The sequence below is a fragment of the Lithobates pipiens genome, unplaced genomic scaffold (genome assembly GCF_037356315.1).
Source record: "Lithobates pipiens isolate NorthernLeopardFrog02 unplaced genomic scaffold, aLitPip1_a1.2 Scaffold_22, whole genome shotgun sequence".
NCBI classification, from domain to species: Eukaryota; Metazoa; Chordata; class Amphibia; order Anura; family Ranidae; genus Lithobates; species Lithobates pipiens.
This window is the reverse complement of record NW_027507784.1, coordinates 181,816,717-181,832,347: the sequence shown is the minus strand read 5'-3', so window position 1 is coordinate 181,832,347 and position 15,631 is coordinate 181,816,717. Positions and strand designations below refer to the sequence as shown.

At 42.3% G+C, this 15,631-nt stretch overlaps 1 protein-coding gene across 2 annotated transcripts in view; it reads right to left on the bottom strand.

Moving 5' to 3' along the window:
- The window catches only part of PGAP1 (post-GPI attachment to proteins inositol deacylase 1), a 484,659-nt gene that overhangs the window by 341,567 nt on the left and 127,461 nt on the right, over positions 1–15,631 (bottom strand). For both annotated transcript variants that reach the window (XM_077448710.1, XM_077448711.1), the window contains exons 7-8: positions 7,743–7,809; positions 4,369–4,474 (exon numbers count right to left, since the gene is read on the bottom strand). In XM_077448710.1, coding sequence (XP_077304836.1) covers positions 4,369–4,474; positions 7,743–7,809 — 173 coding nt within the window. The remainder of the gene's footprint in view (positions 1–4,368; positions 4,475–7,742; positions 7,810–15,631) is intronic.

Sequence of the window (15,631 nt, the reverse complement as noted above, 5' to 3'; positions counted from 1 at the left end):
TTATCAAACACGTTCGGTATTGGTAGGGGGACAAGACAGGGGTGCCCACTATCTCCGCTTCTTTTTGCCATAGCCATAGAAACTTTAGCCATTGCCTTGCGTTCTAACCCCGACATTAGGGGGGTCATGTGCGGGTCCTGCGAACATAAATGCGCCCTTTATGCGGACGACCTCCTTCTTTTTGTTACCTCGCCCCTGACCTCCATGCCCATCATTAACCGGACTTTATTAGATTTTAGTAAGATTTCGGGACTCCGGGTCAATATGGAGAAATCTTTAGCCCTGAATATTACGTTATCCACAGATATGCTATCACAACTCTCAAATAATTTTACCTTCTCATGGGCACAATCCCAGCTCCCTTATTTGGGAATCAAACTCACTTCCGATATACACACATTATTCAAAGCCAACTATCCCTACATGGCGCAAAAATGCAAAGAGGATTTAGTTCGCTGGTCAGGTTGTGGCATCTCCTGGCTGGGTAGGATTAATGCGGTAAAAATGACACTTCTACCGCGTTTATTGTACTTGTTCCGTTCACTCCCAATTCCAGTCCCCAAAACATTCCTTGACAAAATACAAACGGACATCGTGAGGTTTGTCTGGGGGAAGAAAGGCTATAGGTGCTCCTCAGCCACACTCTACCGATTGAAATCTCAAGGGGGGTTGGGTCTTCCCAATTTGTGGGGTTATTATCAAGCGGCACAACTGGCCCAGATATCAATGGCTTTCTCGGGTTCCGTTAAACCGGACTGGTTATCGATGGAACGGCAATCTATTCCCCACCACACAATAGACTTCCTGATGGGTTGTAGCCCCACACGCAGACCAGCGATTCTGGCTCCCACCCTCTCGCATTCATTGGCGCTTAGCTCCAACCTATTCAAACGGGACTCGTTAATCTCCCCACTGAAGCCGCTAACACACATTTTTCATAATGGGGATTTTCCCCCGGGGGAAAATATAGAAGCCTTTAAATGGTGGACGAATAAGGGGTTATACAGAATCGGACACTTCTTTTCCCCTTCTGGCCCTCTTTCTTTATCACATTGCAAAAAGAAATTAGATATGCCCGATTCGGAAATATTCAGATTTACATAAATCTCACACTTTTTGTATTCCATTTGGACTTCCAAACCTCTTCCTCCTTTTATAACGCAATATGAGCAATGGTGTGCGCAGGCCACGGACCAGAGGGGGGGTATCTCCCTGATTTACGCGGCTCTGATGGGGAAGGACAACAAGCCCTCTTATGCTCTCGCATGGGAAGCAGACTTGGGCTGCTCTTGGGAATCGAAACAGTGGTTTGGGGCCTCGATAAGAGCTCACAAAAGGTATACTTAATGTTTCTCTAATTGAGGCAGGTATCAAGGTCCTGTTTAGATGGTACTACGTTCCTTCCAGGCTGGCAAAAAAATTTCCGGGTTCCTCGCCAATGTGCTTCAGAGGTTGTGAACTGGGAGGAGATATGTTTCATGTCTGGTGGTCCTGCCCACGCATCCGCTCCTTTTGGCGGAAGGTGTTTCGTACGGTCAGTTCCATTACGGGGACTGCCTTACTACCACACCCCAGTTTAGCCTTACTGAATCTTTTCATCCCAGCTCTATCTAAACATTTACAGCACTTGGTGTTTTTTGTTTTTCTTGGCGCTAAACTTACGATTGCTAAGGCCTGGAAGAAACACACGATTTCCTATAGGATGTTCAGATCTAAGGTAACATGGATCATGGTGCAACAACAAGTAGTGGCTAAGTCGCACGACAAAACGGAGAGATTCCGGATGATCTGGGAACCATGGGCGACGTTGTGTAATATTTCTCTTATTCCAGGAGTGCGGCCCGGTACTTTGGCTTCTAGGGCAGGTAACATTTGATTCAGCATTCTACTTTGTCTCCTCTTCTCCTCTCCCCCTTTCCCCTTTTTTTTCCTTTTCACACGTTTTTTCTCTTCTCTTCTTCTTCACCTCCCTTGGTGGTTTGGGATGGGCCCCACAAGGGGTTCTCTTAGAGATGGCAGCGATGTTCTGGGATGGTTTTTAGCCCAGAATTTCTTTGGGCATCTCAGGCAACTAAACTTGGTAAAGAGGGGTGGGGGGAGTCCTGGTCTTGGCGGGCGGGCCTAGCCCTTGGTCTGCAGCTAGATCCCATTTGGGGCACCAGGGGATCTATGGCTCGTGTGCTTTGACTAGTCATTCTCCACCAAGGAGACTGAACTTATTGTTATGGGTTCTAAATAATACCAATGTTTTATCAATGTATCTCTAGATGGCTTTATAGGTTGGTTTTGTTCTATTTTGGTCTGGATCCATGTATGTCTAGCTTGGCTCTGCCTATGTATGGGTGGATCTATCTTGTTGAATTGTATTGAGGATTGTTTATCTTTTCTGTTCTGATGCAAATCTTCAATAAAAATTATTAAAATTAAAAAGTAGTCACATGGTACACCAAGAAAAGATCCTCCATTAGTGAAATCACTGCCACTTACCAGCTAGCTAGATCTCTTTTTAAGGAGATCCAACATGCACGTGGTTTATCCCCCAGCCTGGGTTTCTGTACAGGGTTATGCAGAATGTGTCCCGATGTTCCACTTGAACCAGCATAAACACTCCCGTTCTAACTTCTCCTCACAGCCATATTGATAGGTCCCCTTAGAGCCGACCACAATCGCACTAACTGGGTCTAAAGGAAGTAGACAACCTTCAAGTGACAGGCAAAGCTCTTTATGCCTTATTGTTGTAAATATTACATTTGTGTTTTGTGCACTAAATTGAGTAGTTCCATTTTTTAGGTTAAGAAGAATGAGAAGAGGGAGAGAGATATGAGCACCCATCAATATGGCTGTGAGGAGAAGTTAGAATGGGAGTGTTTATGTGGGTTCAAGTGGAACATCGGGACAAACCCAGGCTGGGGGATAAACCACGTGCATGTTGGATCTTCTTAAAAAGAGATCTAGCTAGCTGGTAAGCAGCAGTGATTTCATTAGTGGAGTATCTTCCCTTGGTGTACCCTGTCACTTCTTTGAGGGTGTTGTGTGCGGTGGTATTGAGGACTAAAGACTTACCTCTCCATTTTTATTGTGGACTATTTATGTATTTATTTATTCAGTTCTAATTTATCACATATTTTTTCTCTCACTGTTAGTGTGTTAATTCACAACTACATCTATGTGATTAAGATTGTCATTTCAGTTTTTTATTGCACGTTGAGATTAATATCTTGTAGTTGAATGTGTAGCATTCATATATTCGCATATGGGTAGTTTTTCACACATTTTTTGTAAGATTCAGCGCAGCTTTGCTTTATTTATCTGTAATTTCCCGCAACGTGTGGCAAAATATAACATATTCCATGGGCTCAACATGCCTCTCAGCAAATGGCTTGGGGTGTCTACTTTCCAAAATGGGGTCAATTGGGGGGGGGGGGGTTATGCCAGCTTAGCATTTTATGGCCTTCAAAACTGATAGGTAGTGAGGAGTGAAATCAAAAATTTACGCCCTTAGAAATCCTGAAGGCAGTGCTTGGTTTTCGGGGCCCCGTACACAGCTAGGCTCCCAAAAAGTCCCACACGTGGTATCCCCATACTCAGGAGAAGCAGCAAAATTTATTTTGGGGAGCAATTCCACATATAACCATGGCATGTGTGAGCAATATATCATTTAGTGACAACTTTTTTTTGTCATTATTCAATCACTTGAAAAAAAAAATATTCAATGGGTTCAACATGTGTGTCTTCTTTCAAAAATGGGGTAATTGGGGGGGGGGGGGTTGTACTGCCCTGCCATTTTAAAATGAGATAGGCAGTCAAACTAAAAGCTGTGTAAATTCCAGAAAATATATCCTAATTTGTAGACGCTATAACTTTTGTGCAAACCAATAAATATACGCTTATTGACATTTTTTTTTACCAAAGAAACGTGGCTGAATACATTTTGGCCTAAATGTATGACTAAAATTCAGTTTATTGGATTTTTTTTTATATAACAAAAAGTAGAAAATCTTTTTTTTCAAAATTGTCGTTCTTTTTCCGTTTATGACGCAAAAAATAAAAAAAATCGAAGAGGCAATAAAATACCATCAAAAGAAAGCTCTATTTGTGGGGAAAAAAAAGAATGCACATTTTGTTTGGGTACAGCATTGCATGACCGCGAAATTAGCAGTAAAAGCGACACAGTGCCAAATTGTAAAAAGTGCTCTGGTCAGGAAGGGGGTAAAACCTTCCAGGGCTGAAGTGGTTAATTAAACATTCCTTTAGCAGAAATCAGATAAAGCTTAGCTCACAATTCATTTTACTCAGGCTTAGCTCACAATTCATTTTACATTAAATTGTAATATTAATCCAGACAAATTCACTGGAAATTTTACATACCTGAAACACTTGTGATTGTTTCATATGCTGGCTCGTATTGCTTTGCCGGATGTCTAACAAAGTGATGACTTAAAACAGTCATTCTTTTTTCAGGATCGTTTGTGATCTATGCAATAAAAAACAAATAAGAAAAAAAAAAAAAAAAAACAAACAACAACAAAGGGAAGAGGCAATTATAAAATTTTGATTGCTTTCAAGTCGCAGGCTGTTCATTGTAAAGTCTTGTTTTGTTAAAAAAAAAAATTCAAACATACATTATAACTTACCTGCCCTGTGCAGTGGTTTTGCACAGGGCAGCCCAGATCCTCCTCTTCAATTCCCTTTTCTGCTCTCCTGGCCACTGCCTCCTGTGAAGTGCCCCCACAACAAGTAGGGGCACCCGAGCCGAGTCACAGCTCCCTGTGTCCATTCAGACACGGAGCCCCCATTCGGTCCTGATTGGCTAAATAAATTTGATTGACAGTAGTGGGAGCTAATAGTGCCACTGCAGTGTCTCAAGCCAATCAGGAGGAAAATCTTGGACGGTTAAGGACAGCGCTGGAGAGGAGGCTCAGGTAAGTATTAGGGGATGCTGGGGCGGCTGCTGCACACAGGTGTTTTTTTTTATCTTAATGCATAGACTGCATAACAAAGTAAAATAGAAAGTAAAATCACTTGATTCCCCCATCAACAGTCTGTGTTGAAAGGGGAATTCCTCTTGCTGAGCTATTGTGTTCTCCCAGCGAGGGGGGGGTTTGTTTGGGTCGCGGGGAGCCTTCCCTCCTAGGAGAACACAGATTAATTTTTGCTAGCAGCTATAGCCTCTGGCAATAATCGCATCCTAGAAATCCAACGTGCTGGTTGTACCCAAGTCAATTGATGGATTGACTTAGATACAATCAGCCTGCCCATACATTGTTGGGATCTCAACATTCCCTGTTGAGCCGACCGAGATTCCAACCCTCTATGGCCAACTTTAGGCTAGGCTCACACTGCTGCGATCACATTTTGATTTGATTTTCAGTGCAACTATGTAGTGCACCTTGGACATGGCTTGCATATTCTATGAGACCAAAATATCACTGGAATCACATCAAAGTAGTCTAAACATGAGTCATGCCGAGTTGCACTGATGTGAACGGGCGCCATTAAAAACAATGCGATTTCCATTGTCATGAGATTTCTGCAATGCAGAGAGAAGCAAATTGAAGTCCCAAGAAGCAAACGGTGGTTTGATCTGAGAAACAACATGAAATAAAGATTTATTTATTTACTAGTGGAAGTGGAGATCTCAAGAGCTCAAGATCTGGGCTTCAACAGCCAATGCTGTTAAAGGCAGTGACTGAGAATCATGATGGAATAGGGAGCCTTGAGACAGGAGGTCTGATATGTTTGGAGCAGTCAAGCAGAATTCACACTGGAGGACAGGCATAGACTAGACTTAGTCCAGGGAATAATTAGAGAAAGATGCCAGTGCTAGAGGATGCTTAGTCCTGGCCACAGAGATAACTTGCTGAACCCAGAGGTTATGATATCCACATCCTCAGTCCCTCCATCTCTGACATATCAGGTTGAAGATGTCGGCCTGAAGGGTCCATTCCTCTTAAACCAGGCGGTGATGACTGAAGTAATCCACCTTCCAATTGGGATGTGGACAGCAGAGATCGCTAGACCGCATGTTTTCCATTCACAAGATGATCATGATTGCTTCATTAAAGGCTGCATGACTCCTGGGACCCCCTTGGTGATTGATTTGTGCCACAGCCATGATATTGTCCGATTGCACCCTGATTGGGTGTCCCTAAATTAGCGGCTGTGTAAAGACATTTTTATTGCTCTGAGCGTGATGTTGATGTGGAGCTTGGCTACCTCAGATAACAAAGTTTCCTGAGCTACGAGAGGATGGAATCAGTGGCATCTCTAGCGGGGTGTGGTCCGCACAAGGGTGCCACCCACTACAGGGGTGACACTATCCCAAGGGTGACGAAAGCCCTGGCTCCCTTTGGCACTTTTTTTTCAGTCGGAACACTCTTCCAGCGCCATGGCTGTGCCTGGCCTGTGTTTTCCACCTCCCCTCCGTCTCTCACTACTGCTCTGCTGCCTGGGTCTGTCACTATCTATTTCCTGCCCAAGCCACAAAGCTGTACGCTGTCCTCTCTAGCTGCCGCCTGGGTGTTCCGTGTATCTGAGCCACCTGAGCTGGTGTCGGCTTGCGATTGGGGGGGGGGGTTGCCTCTGCCACTTGAGGTGAGGTGTTCCAAGAGGTGTGGGGGGCTTGGCATGGTACATTGCCACCCAGTTACACCTGAGCTGCTCAGAGCTGCTGTGATAGGAGGGAAGAGTGTTTGTGTCTGCTGTTTTGTTCTGGTCTGTTAACGTGGGGAGGGGGCTTGGTGACGAGGTTGGTTTTTGCTGCCGGACACAGCTATATTATATGGAGGGGAGGTGGTTTTTCCTGGGGGAGGGTCTGTACTGATGGAGGAGAGGGTCTGTACAGATGGAGTTGGGTGGTTTGTCCTGGGGGAGGGGGTAGTCTGTACTTAGTGGAGGGGGGTGGTCTGTACTGATGGAGGGGGGTGGTGGTTTGTCCTGAGGGGGGGTTTGTACAGATGGAGTTGTGTGGTTTGTCCTGGGGGGGGGGGGGGGTCTATACTGAGGGAGGACTACAATTGGTGGAGGGGGATCTGTATTGGAGGGCCAACTATAGTTGTTGGAGAAGGAAGGGTGGGGGGGTGACACCACCCCTAGTGACTCCACTAGATGGAACACTCCTCTCCTCCCACCTTGGGGAGTCGGTAGCTGTTATCACCTTCCAGTGGTATGGTAGAAAAACAACTTCTCTACTGTCAAGGCTGGGCTGGAAATACATCAAGGTAGGGAGTTCCTTGCTTGGCTGGATAGGAGAATAGGAGAGGTCGAGGAGAAGGGGCATGTTTCATATTAACAAAAGGTGTTGGAGGCCTTGAGTAAATTGGGTGAATGGAATAGCCTTGAAGGAGGCCATCATGCGGCCTAAAACTCTGATGGAGAACCACACAGTTGGATGGTTCTTTGATCTCAAGGCACAAGCATACAGTGTAAAAATCCAAACTGACTGCTGTAAGAAAGCAATTTCTCCCTGAGGAAGTTATGTCACATTCCCGATATTATTTTGTATTTTATTCAGTGTACTGTTGCTTCTCCTCCTCCCAGCTATTATGAAGTTGAGAACAAAGGGAACAGAGAGAATATGATCGCTTATTTTTTTTTTTTAGCTACACAAAAAATGTTTTGCCTTTCATCTCTATTTTCAAAATGAATTTGTTGTTTTCCAAGATGATATGGTCCAATTCAAAATTAGGTAGGTGAGGAAAAAACACACAATTACAAAAGGAAGAAAAAAAAATAATACTAACCTGTTTTGTTTGCTCATCAATTAGGTCAAATAAAGCTCTTGCTGTGGCTAAAATCAACTCTTTACACCTAATTAAAAAAAAGAAATACCACATGAGATGTAAACAAATTTGCATTGGATTGTGGCATAATAAATGGGTACCTTAGGGGTCCAAACATACAGTGGGGCAAAAAAGTATTTAGTCAGCCACCAATTGTGCAAGTTCTCCCACTTAAAAAGATGAGAGAGACAACCATGTGAAGACTTAGAGAAAAAGAGCTGTTGAAAGACACCAGAAAAAAAAAATTGTAGACCTGCACCAGGCTGGGACGACAATCTGCAATAGGCAAGCAGCTTGGTGTGAAGAAATCAACTGTGGGAGCAATAATTAGAAAATGGAAGACATACAAGACAACTGATAATCTCCCTCGATCTGGGGCTCCACGCAATATCTCACCCCATGGGGTTAAAATGATCACAAGAACGGTGAGTAAAAACCCCAGAACCACACGAGGGGGCCTAGTGAATGACCTGCAGAGAGCTGGGACCAACATAACAAAGGCTACCATCAGTAACACACTACACCGCCAGGGACTCAGATCCTGCAGTGCCAGATGTGTCCCTCTGCTTAAGCCAGTACATGTCCGGGCCCGTCTGAGGTTTGCTAGAATTTGGATGATCCAGAAGAGGATTGGGAGAATGTCATATGGTCAGATGAATCCAAAGTAGAACTGCTTGGTAGAAACACAACTCGTCGTGTTTGGAATAGAGAGAATGCTGAGTTGCAACCAAACAACACCATACCTACTGTGAAGCATGGAGGTGGCAACATCATGCTTTGAGGCTGTTTCTCTGCAAAGGAAACAGGACGTCTTATGCGTGTACATGAAAGAATGAATGGGGCCATGTATCATGAGATTTTGAGTGCAAACCTCCTCCCATCAGCAAAGGCATTGAAGATGAAACGTGGCTGGGTCTTTCAGCATGACAATGATCCCAAACACACCGCCCGGGCAATGAAGAAGTGGCCCAGCTCTCAACCTCATAGAAAACCTTTGGAGGGAGATGAAAGTCCATGTTGCCCAGCGACAGCCCCAAAACATCACTGCTCTAGAGGAGATCATGGAGGAATGGGCCCATACCAGCAACAGTGTGTGACAACCTTGTGAAGACATACAGAAATCGTTTGACCTCTGTCATTGCCAACAAAGGATATATAAGAAAGTATTGAGATTAACTTTTGACATTGACCAAATACTTATTTTCCACCATAATTTTTTTAAAAATCAGACAATGATTGTCTGGATTTGTTTCCACATTTTGTCTCTCATAGTTGAGGTATACCTATGATGACAATTACAGGCCTCTCATCTTTTTAAGTGGGAGAACTTGCACAATTGGTGACTAAATACTTTTTTTGCCCCACTGTAGTGGCGATTAGATATCACTGTTCACGCTCCTACTCAATGATACTGTACACTGAACTGCGAATGTCATTGTTAATTAACTGCTTCAGCCCTGGAATATTTTAGCCCCTTCCTGACCAGAGAACTTTTTGCGATTCGGCACTGCGTCGCTTTAACCGACAATTGCGCAGTCGTGCAACGTGGCTCCCATTTCACGTCCTTTTTTTCCCCACAAATAGAGCTTTCATTTGGTGGTAATTTATCACCCCTGCAGTTTTTATTTTGCGCTATAAACAAAAAAAAAGAGCGTCAATTTAGAAAAAAAAAAACTTTTTTTTACATTTTGCTATAATAAACATCCCCCAAAAATATGTAAAAAAAATTTCCTCAGTTTAGCCGATAATTATTCTTCATATCTACATATTTTTGGTAAAAATCCCAATAAGCGTTTATTGATTGCTTTGCGCAAAAGTTATAGCGTTTACAAAATAGGGGATAGTTTTATGGCATTTTTATAAAAAAAATTTTAGTGAGTACTGCTTGGACCTTGAAGGGGTCATACCCCAAAAGCTTGTCCTGAAAAATTATATGTTAGTGCAAATAAAAAAAGTATCACAGACAGTACTCAATTTTCTCTGTCACAATTGCACTAATACGGCTACAATCACATTAAGTATTTTTAGTGGTAAGTAATTCTTTAGTTCTAGTAATGGCAGTGATTTTTATTGTGACTGACATTATGGCGGACTGAAGTAGAATAGTAAAGTATCGAACCAGGCAGGACTTCAACAATGCAGGTTTATTAACAGCTGATAACATACAGGTCTAATTTATACGGTTTCTTACAATGCAAGCATATTAGATATAGGTATTCTTATTGCCTAACCAAATTGAAACAATTATGAATAGTTCTCACCTTGAACCAGAATGGGTCTTTTCTGCCGATTTTGGGAACCAGTCACTTGATGGGGACCAGTCGATTGACCATTGGTGCGGTCCCCTCACAGAGTTCTGGGTTGCAGCTCGACCAAGTTCGTTAGGGAAATTCACCACACTCTGGAACAAGTTAAGAAGTCTTCTCTGACTCGTACGAGGAGACAAGTTTCGGACAGATATTTGCCCATTGGTTCTGACCTCTATGACCCTTGCAATAAGGCAGCATACACAGAGTTCAGCCTTATGAGCTCCTATCTGACTTGTCTGATTAGTAATTGTAGACGCTTGCATTTATATACCCTTTTACAAGCCTATCTCAGCCATCTGTCCTATATATGATTGGTCGCTAAGATCTACGTTAATGTAAACAAACATAAATCTGGCACCTGTTCTACAACCAGATAAACTTAATTACTCAAATTCTTATATGTTCATTAAAATGATTTATAACTGCTTTTGTCCAATTAAACACCTCTGTGTAGAGACAGTTTGGCACCCAGCTGTGTTATCAAACCTTTCTTATCTTTATAAGATTTAACTAAGTTCAAGAATTACAGATTTACAACCTTGAGAGAATGAACTTTCAATAACCTCACCAGATGTGTTATATGTGTTACTGTATAATCCTATGTGTAAAAGTACTGCATCACCTACTATATACATACATACACACACACACACACACACACACACACACACACACACACAGTGGGGCAAAAAAGTTGCATAGTTAGTAAGGTTGAATAAAGACACCAGTCCATCTAGCTCAACCTGAGTGAGTATCTACAATTGTCCCTATCCCTGTACATTGTACACTCACATTGGTCCCTACTCTCAAGGAGCCCACAATCCAAGGTCCCCATTCATATACTAGGGCCAATTTTTGGACAGAAGCCAATTAACCTACCTGCATGTCTTTGGAGTGTGGGAGGAAACTGGAATACCCAGAGGAATCCCACGCAGGCACAGGGAGAACATGCAAACTCCAGGCAGGTAGTGTCATGGTTGGGATAGGAACCAGCAACCCTTTTTACTGCTAGGCGAGAGTGCCAACCACTACACCACTGTGAATTAAAAAAATTATCTAAAGGTGTGATGCGCTAATTTCCAACCATACATATAAAACAATAGTGAATGAATAAACTAAACCTTCTAAATAGACAAACGCTTCATACGGTGCAGATATAAATGCGAAGAAAAAAATTATTATTTATACAATATTTAAAAGTGCAAAACGTGCACGAATATTACAGCAGCAGACCGGATATGGACGTCACTTCCGGGTTCTCCTAAGAGAACCCGGAAGTGACATCCATATCCGGTCTGCTGCTGTAATATTCGTGCATTGTTTTAAAGCTTCGTTTGTGAGTAGTATTTAGCCTTTTAAATAAACATTACATGTTTTAAATACTACACTATGGCAGCCCTCTTTTGATCTATTTCTTTGAGTGCACCTTATATTACACACAAGGAAGCTGGATGAATCTCTAAGAACCTGCTATATAGCCATCCCTGTGATCGCCCTGGTCTACCTGGTTGCACTGTACTAATTTCGCTGTTTACCTCACAGCGTTGAGGTAATTGCATTTTATTAGCATCACTTGCACGAACCACCACAGAAGGATTGTTGGCTCAGCACGTTGCACTTTAAAGTGTCCCATACATAGTCAGATAGTGTGACTAAATAAACACACTAATGTGCTTCACTTTAACCACGCAGATTTGGTTTTCTTTGCATATCATTTTTGTCACTTTTTGGTATAAACAGTTTTTCTTGTTTTCACGGTATCTTTACATTATACCTGCGTTTATGCATTGTTGATTTGTGTAGCATAACATATGCACTTAGCCACTTTGGAGCTATTTTTATATACTTTATAATACATCATGCACTGGATCACTTGTAGCTATATTTATGCACGTTTTGCACTTTTAAATATTGTATAAATAATAATTTTTTTCTTCGCATTTATATCTGCACCGTATGAAGCGTTTGTCTATTTAGAAGGTTTAGTTTATTCATTCACTATTGTTTTATATGTATGGTTGGAAATTAGCGCATCACACCTTTAGATAATTTTTTTAATTCACATTAGTGAGAGCCAACTCATATAGTGATTGCTGCTTTTTTCTGGGTTTTTTTACTCACTTCTATTTTCCATAGAGCGCAGAAGCCTTTAGATATATATACTACACCACTGTGCTGCCCTTAAAAGTATTCATTCAGCCACCAATTGTGCAAGTTCTCCCACTTAAAATAATGAGAGAGGCCTGTAATTGTCATCATAGGTATACCTCAACTATGAGAGACAAAATGTGTAAACAAATCCAGACAATCACATTGTCTGATTTTTAAAGAATTTATTTGCAAATTATGGTGGAAAATAAGTACTTTTTCAATATCAAAAGTTCATCTCAATACTTTGTTATATATCCTTTGTTGGCAATGACAGGTCAAACGTTTTCTGCAAGTCTTCACATGGTTGTCACACACGGTTGCTGGTATGTTGGCCCATTCCTTCATGCAGATCTCCTCTAGAGCAGTGATGTTTTGGGGCTGTCGCTGGGCAACACAGACTTTCAACTCCCTCCAAAGGTTTTCTATAGGGTTGAGATCTGGAGACTGGCTAGGCCACTCCAGGACCTTGAAATGCTTCTTACGAAGCCATGCCTTCATTGCCCAGGCGGTGCATTTGGGACCCTTGTCATGCTGAAAGACCCAGCCATATTTCATCTTCAATGTCCTTGCTGATGGGAGGAAGTTTGCACTCAAAATCTCACAATACATGGCCCCATTCATTCTTTCATGTACACGGATCAGTCATCCTGTTCCCTTTGCAGAGAAACAGCCTCAAAGCATGATGTTGCCACCCCCATGCTTCACGGTAGGTATGGTGTTCTTTGGTTGCAACTCTACTTTGGTTTCATCTGACCATATGACATTCTCCCAATCCTCTTCTGGATCATCCAAAAGCTCTATAGCAAACCTCAGACAGGCCCGGATATGTGCTAGCTTAAGCATGGGGACATGTCTGGCACTGCAGGATCTGTGCCCCTGGCGGCATAGTGTGTTACTGATGGTAGCCTTTGTTGCATTGGTCCCAGCTCTCTGCAGGTCATTCACTAGGTCCCCCCGTGTGATTCTGGGATTTTTGCTCACCGTTCTTGTGATCCTTTTGACCCCACGGAGTGAGATCTTGCGTGGAGCCCTAGATTGAGGGAGATTATCAGTGGTCTTGTATGTCTTCCATTTTCTAATTATCGCTTCCACAGTTTTTTTTTTTCACACCAAGCTGCTTATCTATTGCAGATTCGGTCTTCCCAGCCTGGTGCATGTCTACAATTTTGTTTCTGGTGTCCTTCAACAGCTCATTGGTCTTCACCATAGTGGAGTTTGGAGTGTGACTGTTTGAGGTTGTGGACAGGTGTCTATTATACTGATAACAAGTTCAAACAGGTGCCATTAATACAGGTAATGAGTGGAGGACAGAAGAGCCTCTTAAAGAAGATACAGGTCTGTGAGAGCCAGAAATTTTGCTTGTTTGTAGGTGACCAAATACTTATTTCCACCACAATTTGCAAATAAACTCTTTAAAAATAAATAAAATCAGACAATGTGATTGTCTGGATTTGTTTCCACATTTTGCCTCTCATAGTTGAGGTATACCTACGATGACAATTACAGGCCTCTCTAATCTTTTTAAGTGGGAGAACTTGCACAATCAGTGGCTGACTAAATACTTTTTTGCCCCACTGTATACGCAAAGTCAATAACTTGAATTATTAACATACACAGATATACATAAATGTATACACACACACATATATATATTTCCTTATTCAATGTATTTTAACAGTTTTAATGAGGGCTCAAGCAGACCTTTATTTGACCCTGTCAAACTTAATGTAACATTCTTTACATAACTTTCCCATATTCCACCTAATTATTTCTAAACCCAATGTACAAGATGTTCTTATCTTATCTCTTATAATTTATGTGCTGTCAAGTGTTTTCTTTTCTAGCGCTTACTTAAAAACTAAAACAATGAACTTTCATCCTGTAAACTATCTTATAGAAAGTATGAGAAAGAAGCAGAGAGGTCAAAAGTCTAAGGTCTAAACAAGCCTAAAGTTCAACATTTAAAATGAAATTTTTCTAAACCTATGGAAAACACAGTATACGTCAAGAATAAAAATTGTTGCTTTACATATTGAATACTAATACTGATAAGACCACTACTATATAATAACAATATGAAAAATATGAATAACATAAAATATATATTGGTTAATATGAAATTCTACTACAGGACAAATCTGAAATTTTTGACACATTTTTGGGACCGTTGTCATTTATACAGCAATCAGTGCTATAAAAATGTACCGATTCTTGTGTAAATGACACTGGCAGTGAAGGGGTTAAGTATGTCCTGGGGAGTGATTCTAACTGTGGGGGGGGGGGGGGGCGTGGCTATGCGCGACATCAATGATCTCTGCTCCCGATCACAGGGAGCAGAGATCAGGGACACCGTCACTAGGCAGAATGGGGAGATGCTTGTTTACATTAGCATCTCCCCATTCTTCCGCTCCGTGAGGAGATCGCGGGTATCCCCACGGCGATCGAGTCCACAGGACCCGCGATCTGACTCAGGGAGGTCCCGGCCGGCGCGCACACAATGGCATGGTGGCAAATTGAAAGGGACATACAGGTACACCCATTTTCCCAGCAGTGCCATTCTGCCGACGTACATCGGCGTGCGCAGGTCAGGAACCGGTTAAAGTGTTACTAAACCCAGTAATATGAAAATAGTTCATCCGCGCCCACAGACACCACCCCCCACACACAATATCCATGGTTTATAAATCTTATTACATTAAAATACTGCCACTATATACCTTTTTAGATGATCTGTATAGGACGGTGGCATGATACACTGAACAGTTTCTCCAGTGCTGAGAGTTCAGGTAGGAGGCTATTTCCACTACAGCTTGTATACACGCCCGCGTGTGATGTCAATATCATGTGACCTGCCTAGCTCAGAGAACAAGTAAATGTTCTCTCCAGCATAAAAGCTGAGCAGGTCAGCTACCCTGCCTGTGTTAGCTGGCCTTCCCCAGATAGACAGTGCAGGAGGTGGAGGTTCTATGCATACAGGATAAAACTGCCTTTTTACACAATGCAGAGGATTACCCCCCTTAAGTTCCACAGCGAGTGTAACATGAATGATATGCTGCATATACAGACTGATTTTACTGTTGTGGGTTTAGTATCACCTCAATGCAGATCACGGAGTAGTCTGCAGTATGCCACACATTTTCTTTGCTTACCACAACAAGAACTCAGACTGGAGGAAAGGTCAGTCACTTTATAGTAGCATGCAAGTGTGTCTAAGTCTCATGGCTGTATACCTGCAAAATGGCACTGCTGTGTCTGATTGCTAGTCTCAGGAGATTTAGTGTTGTCACTAACGTGCTGTTCAACATTTTAATAGCTGAAGGCTCCGATATAAGGAAGCAAAGCCCTGCCTCTATCAAGAAGGCCACCTCTACACAGAAAAACCATGCAGAA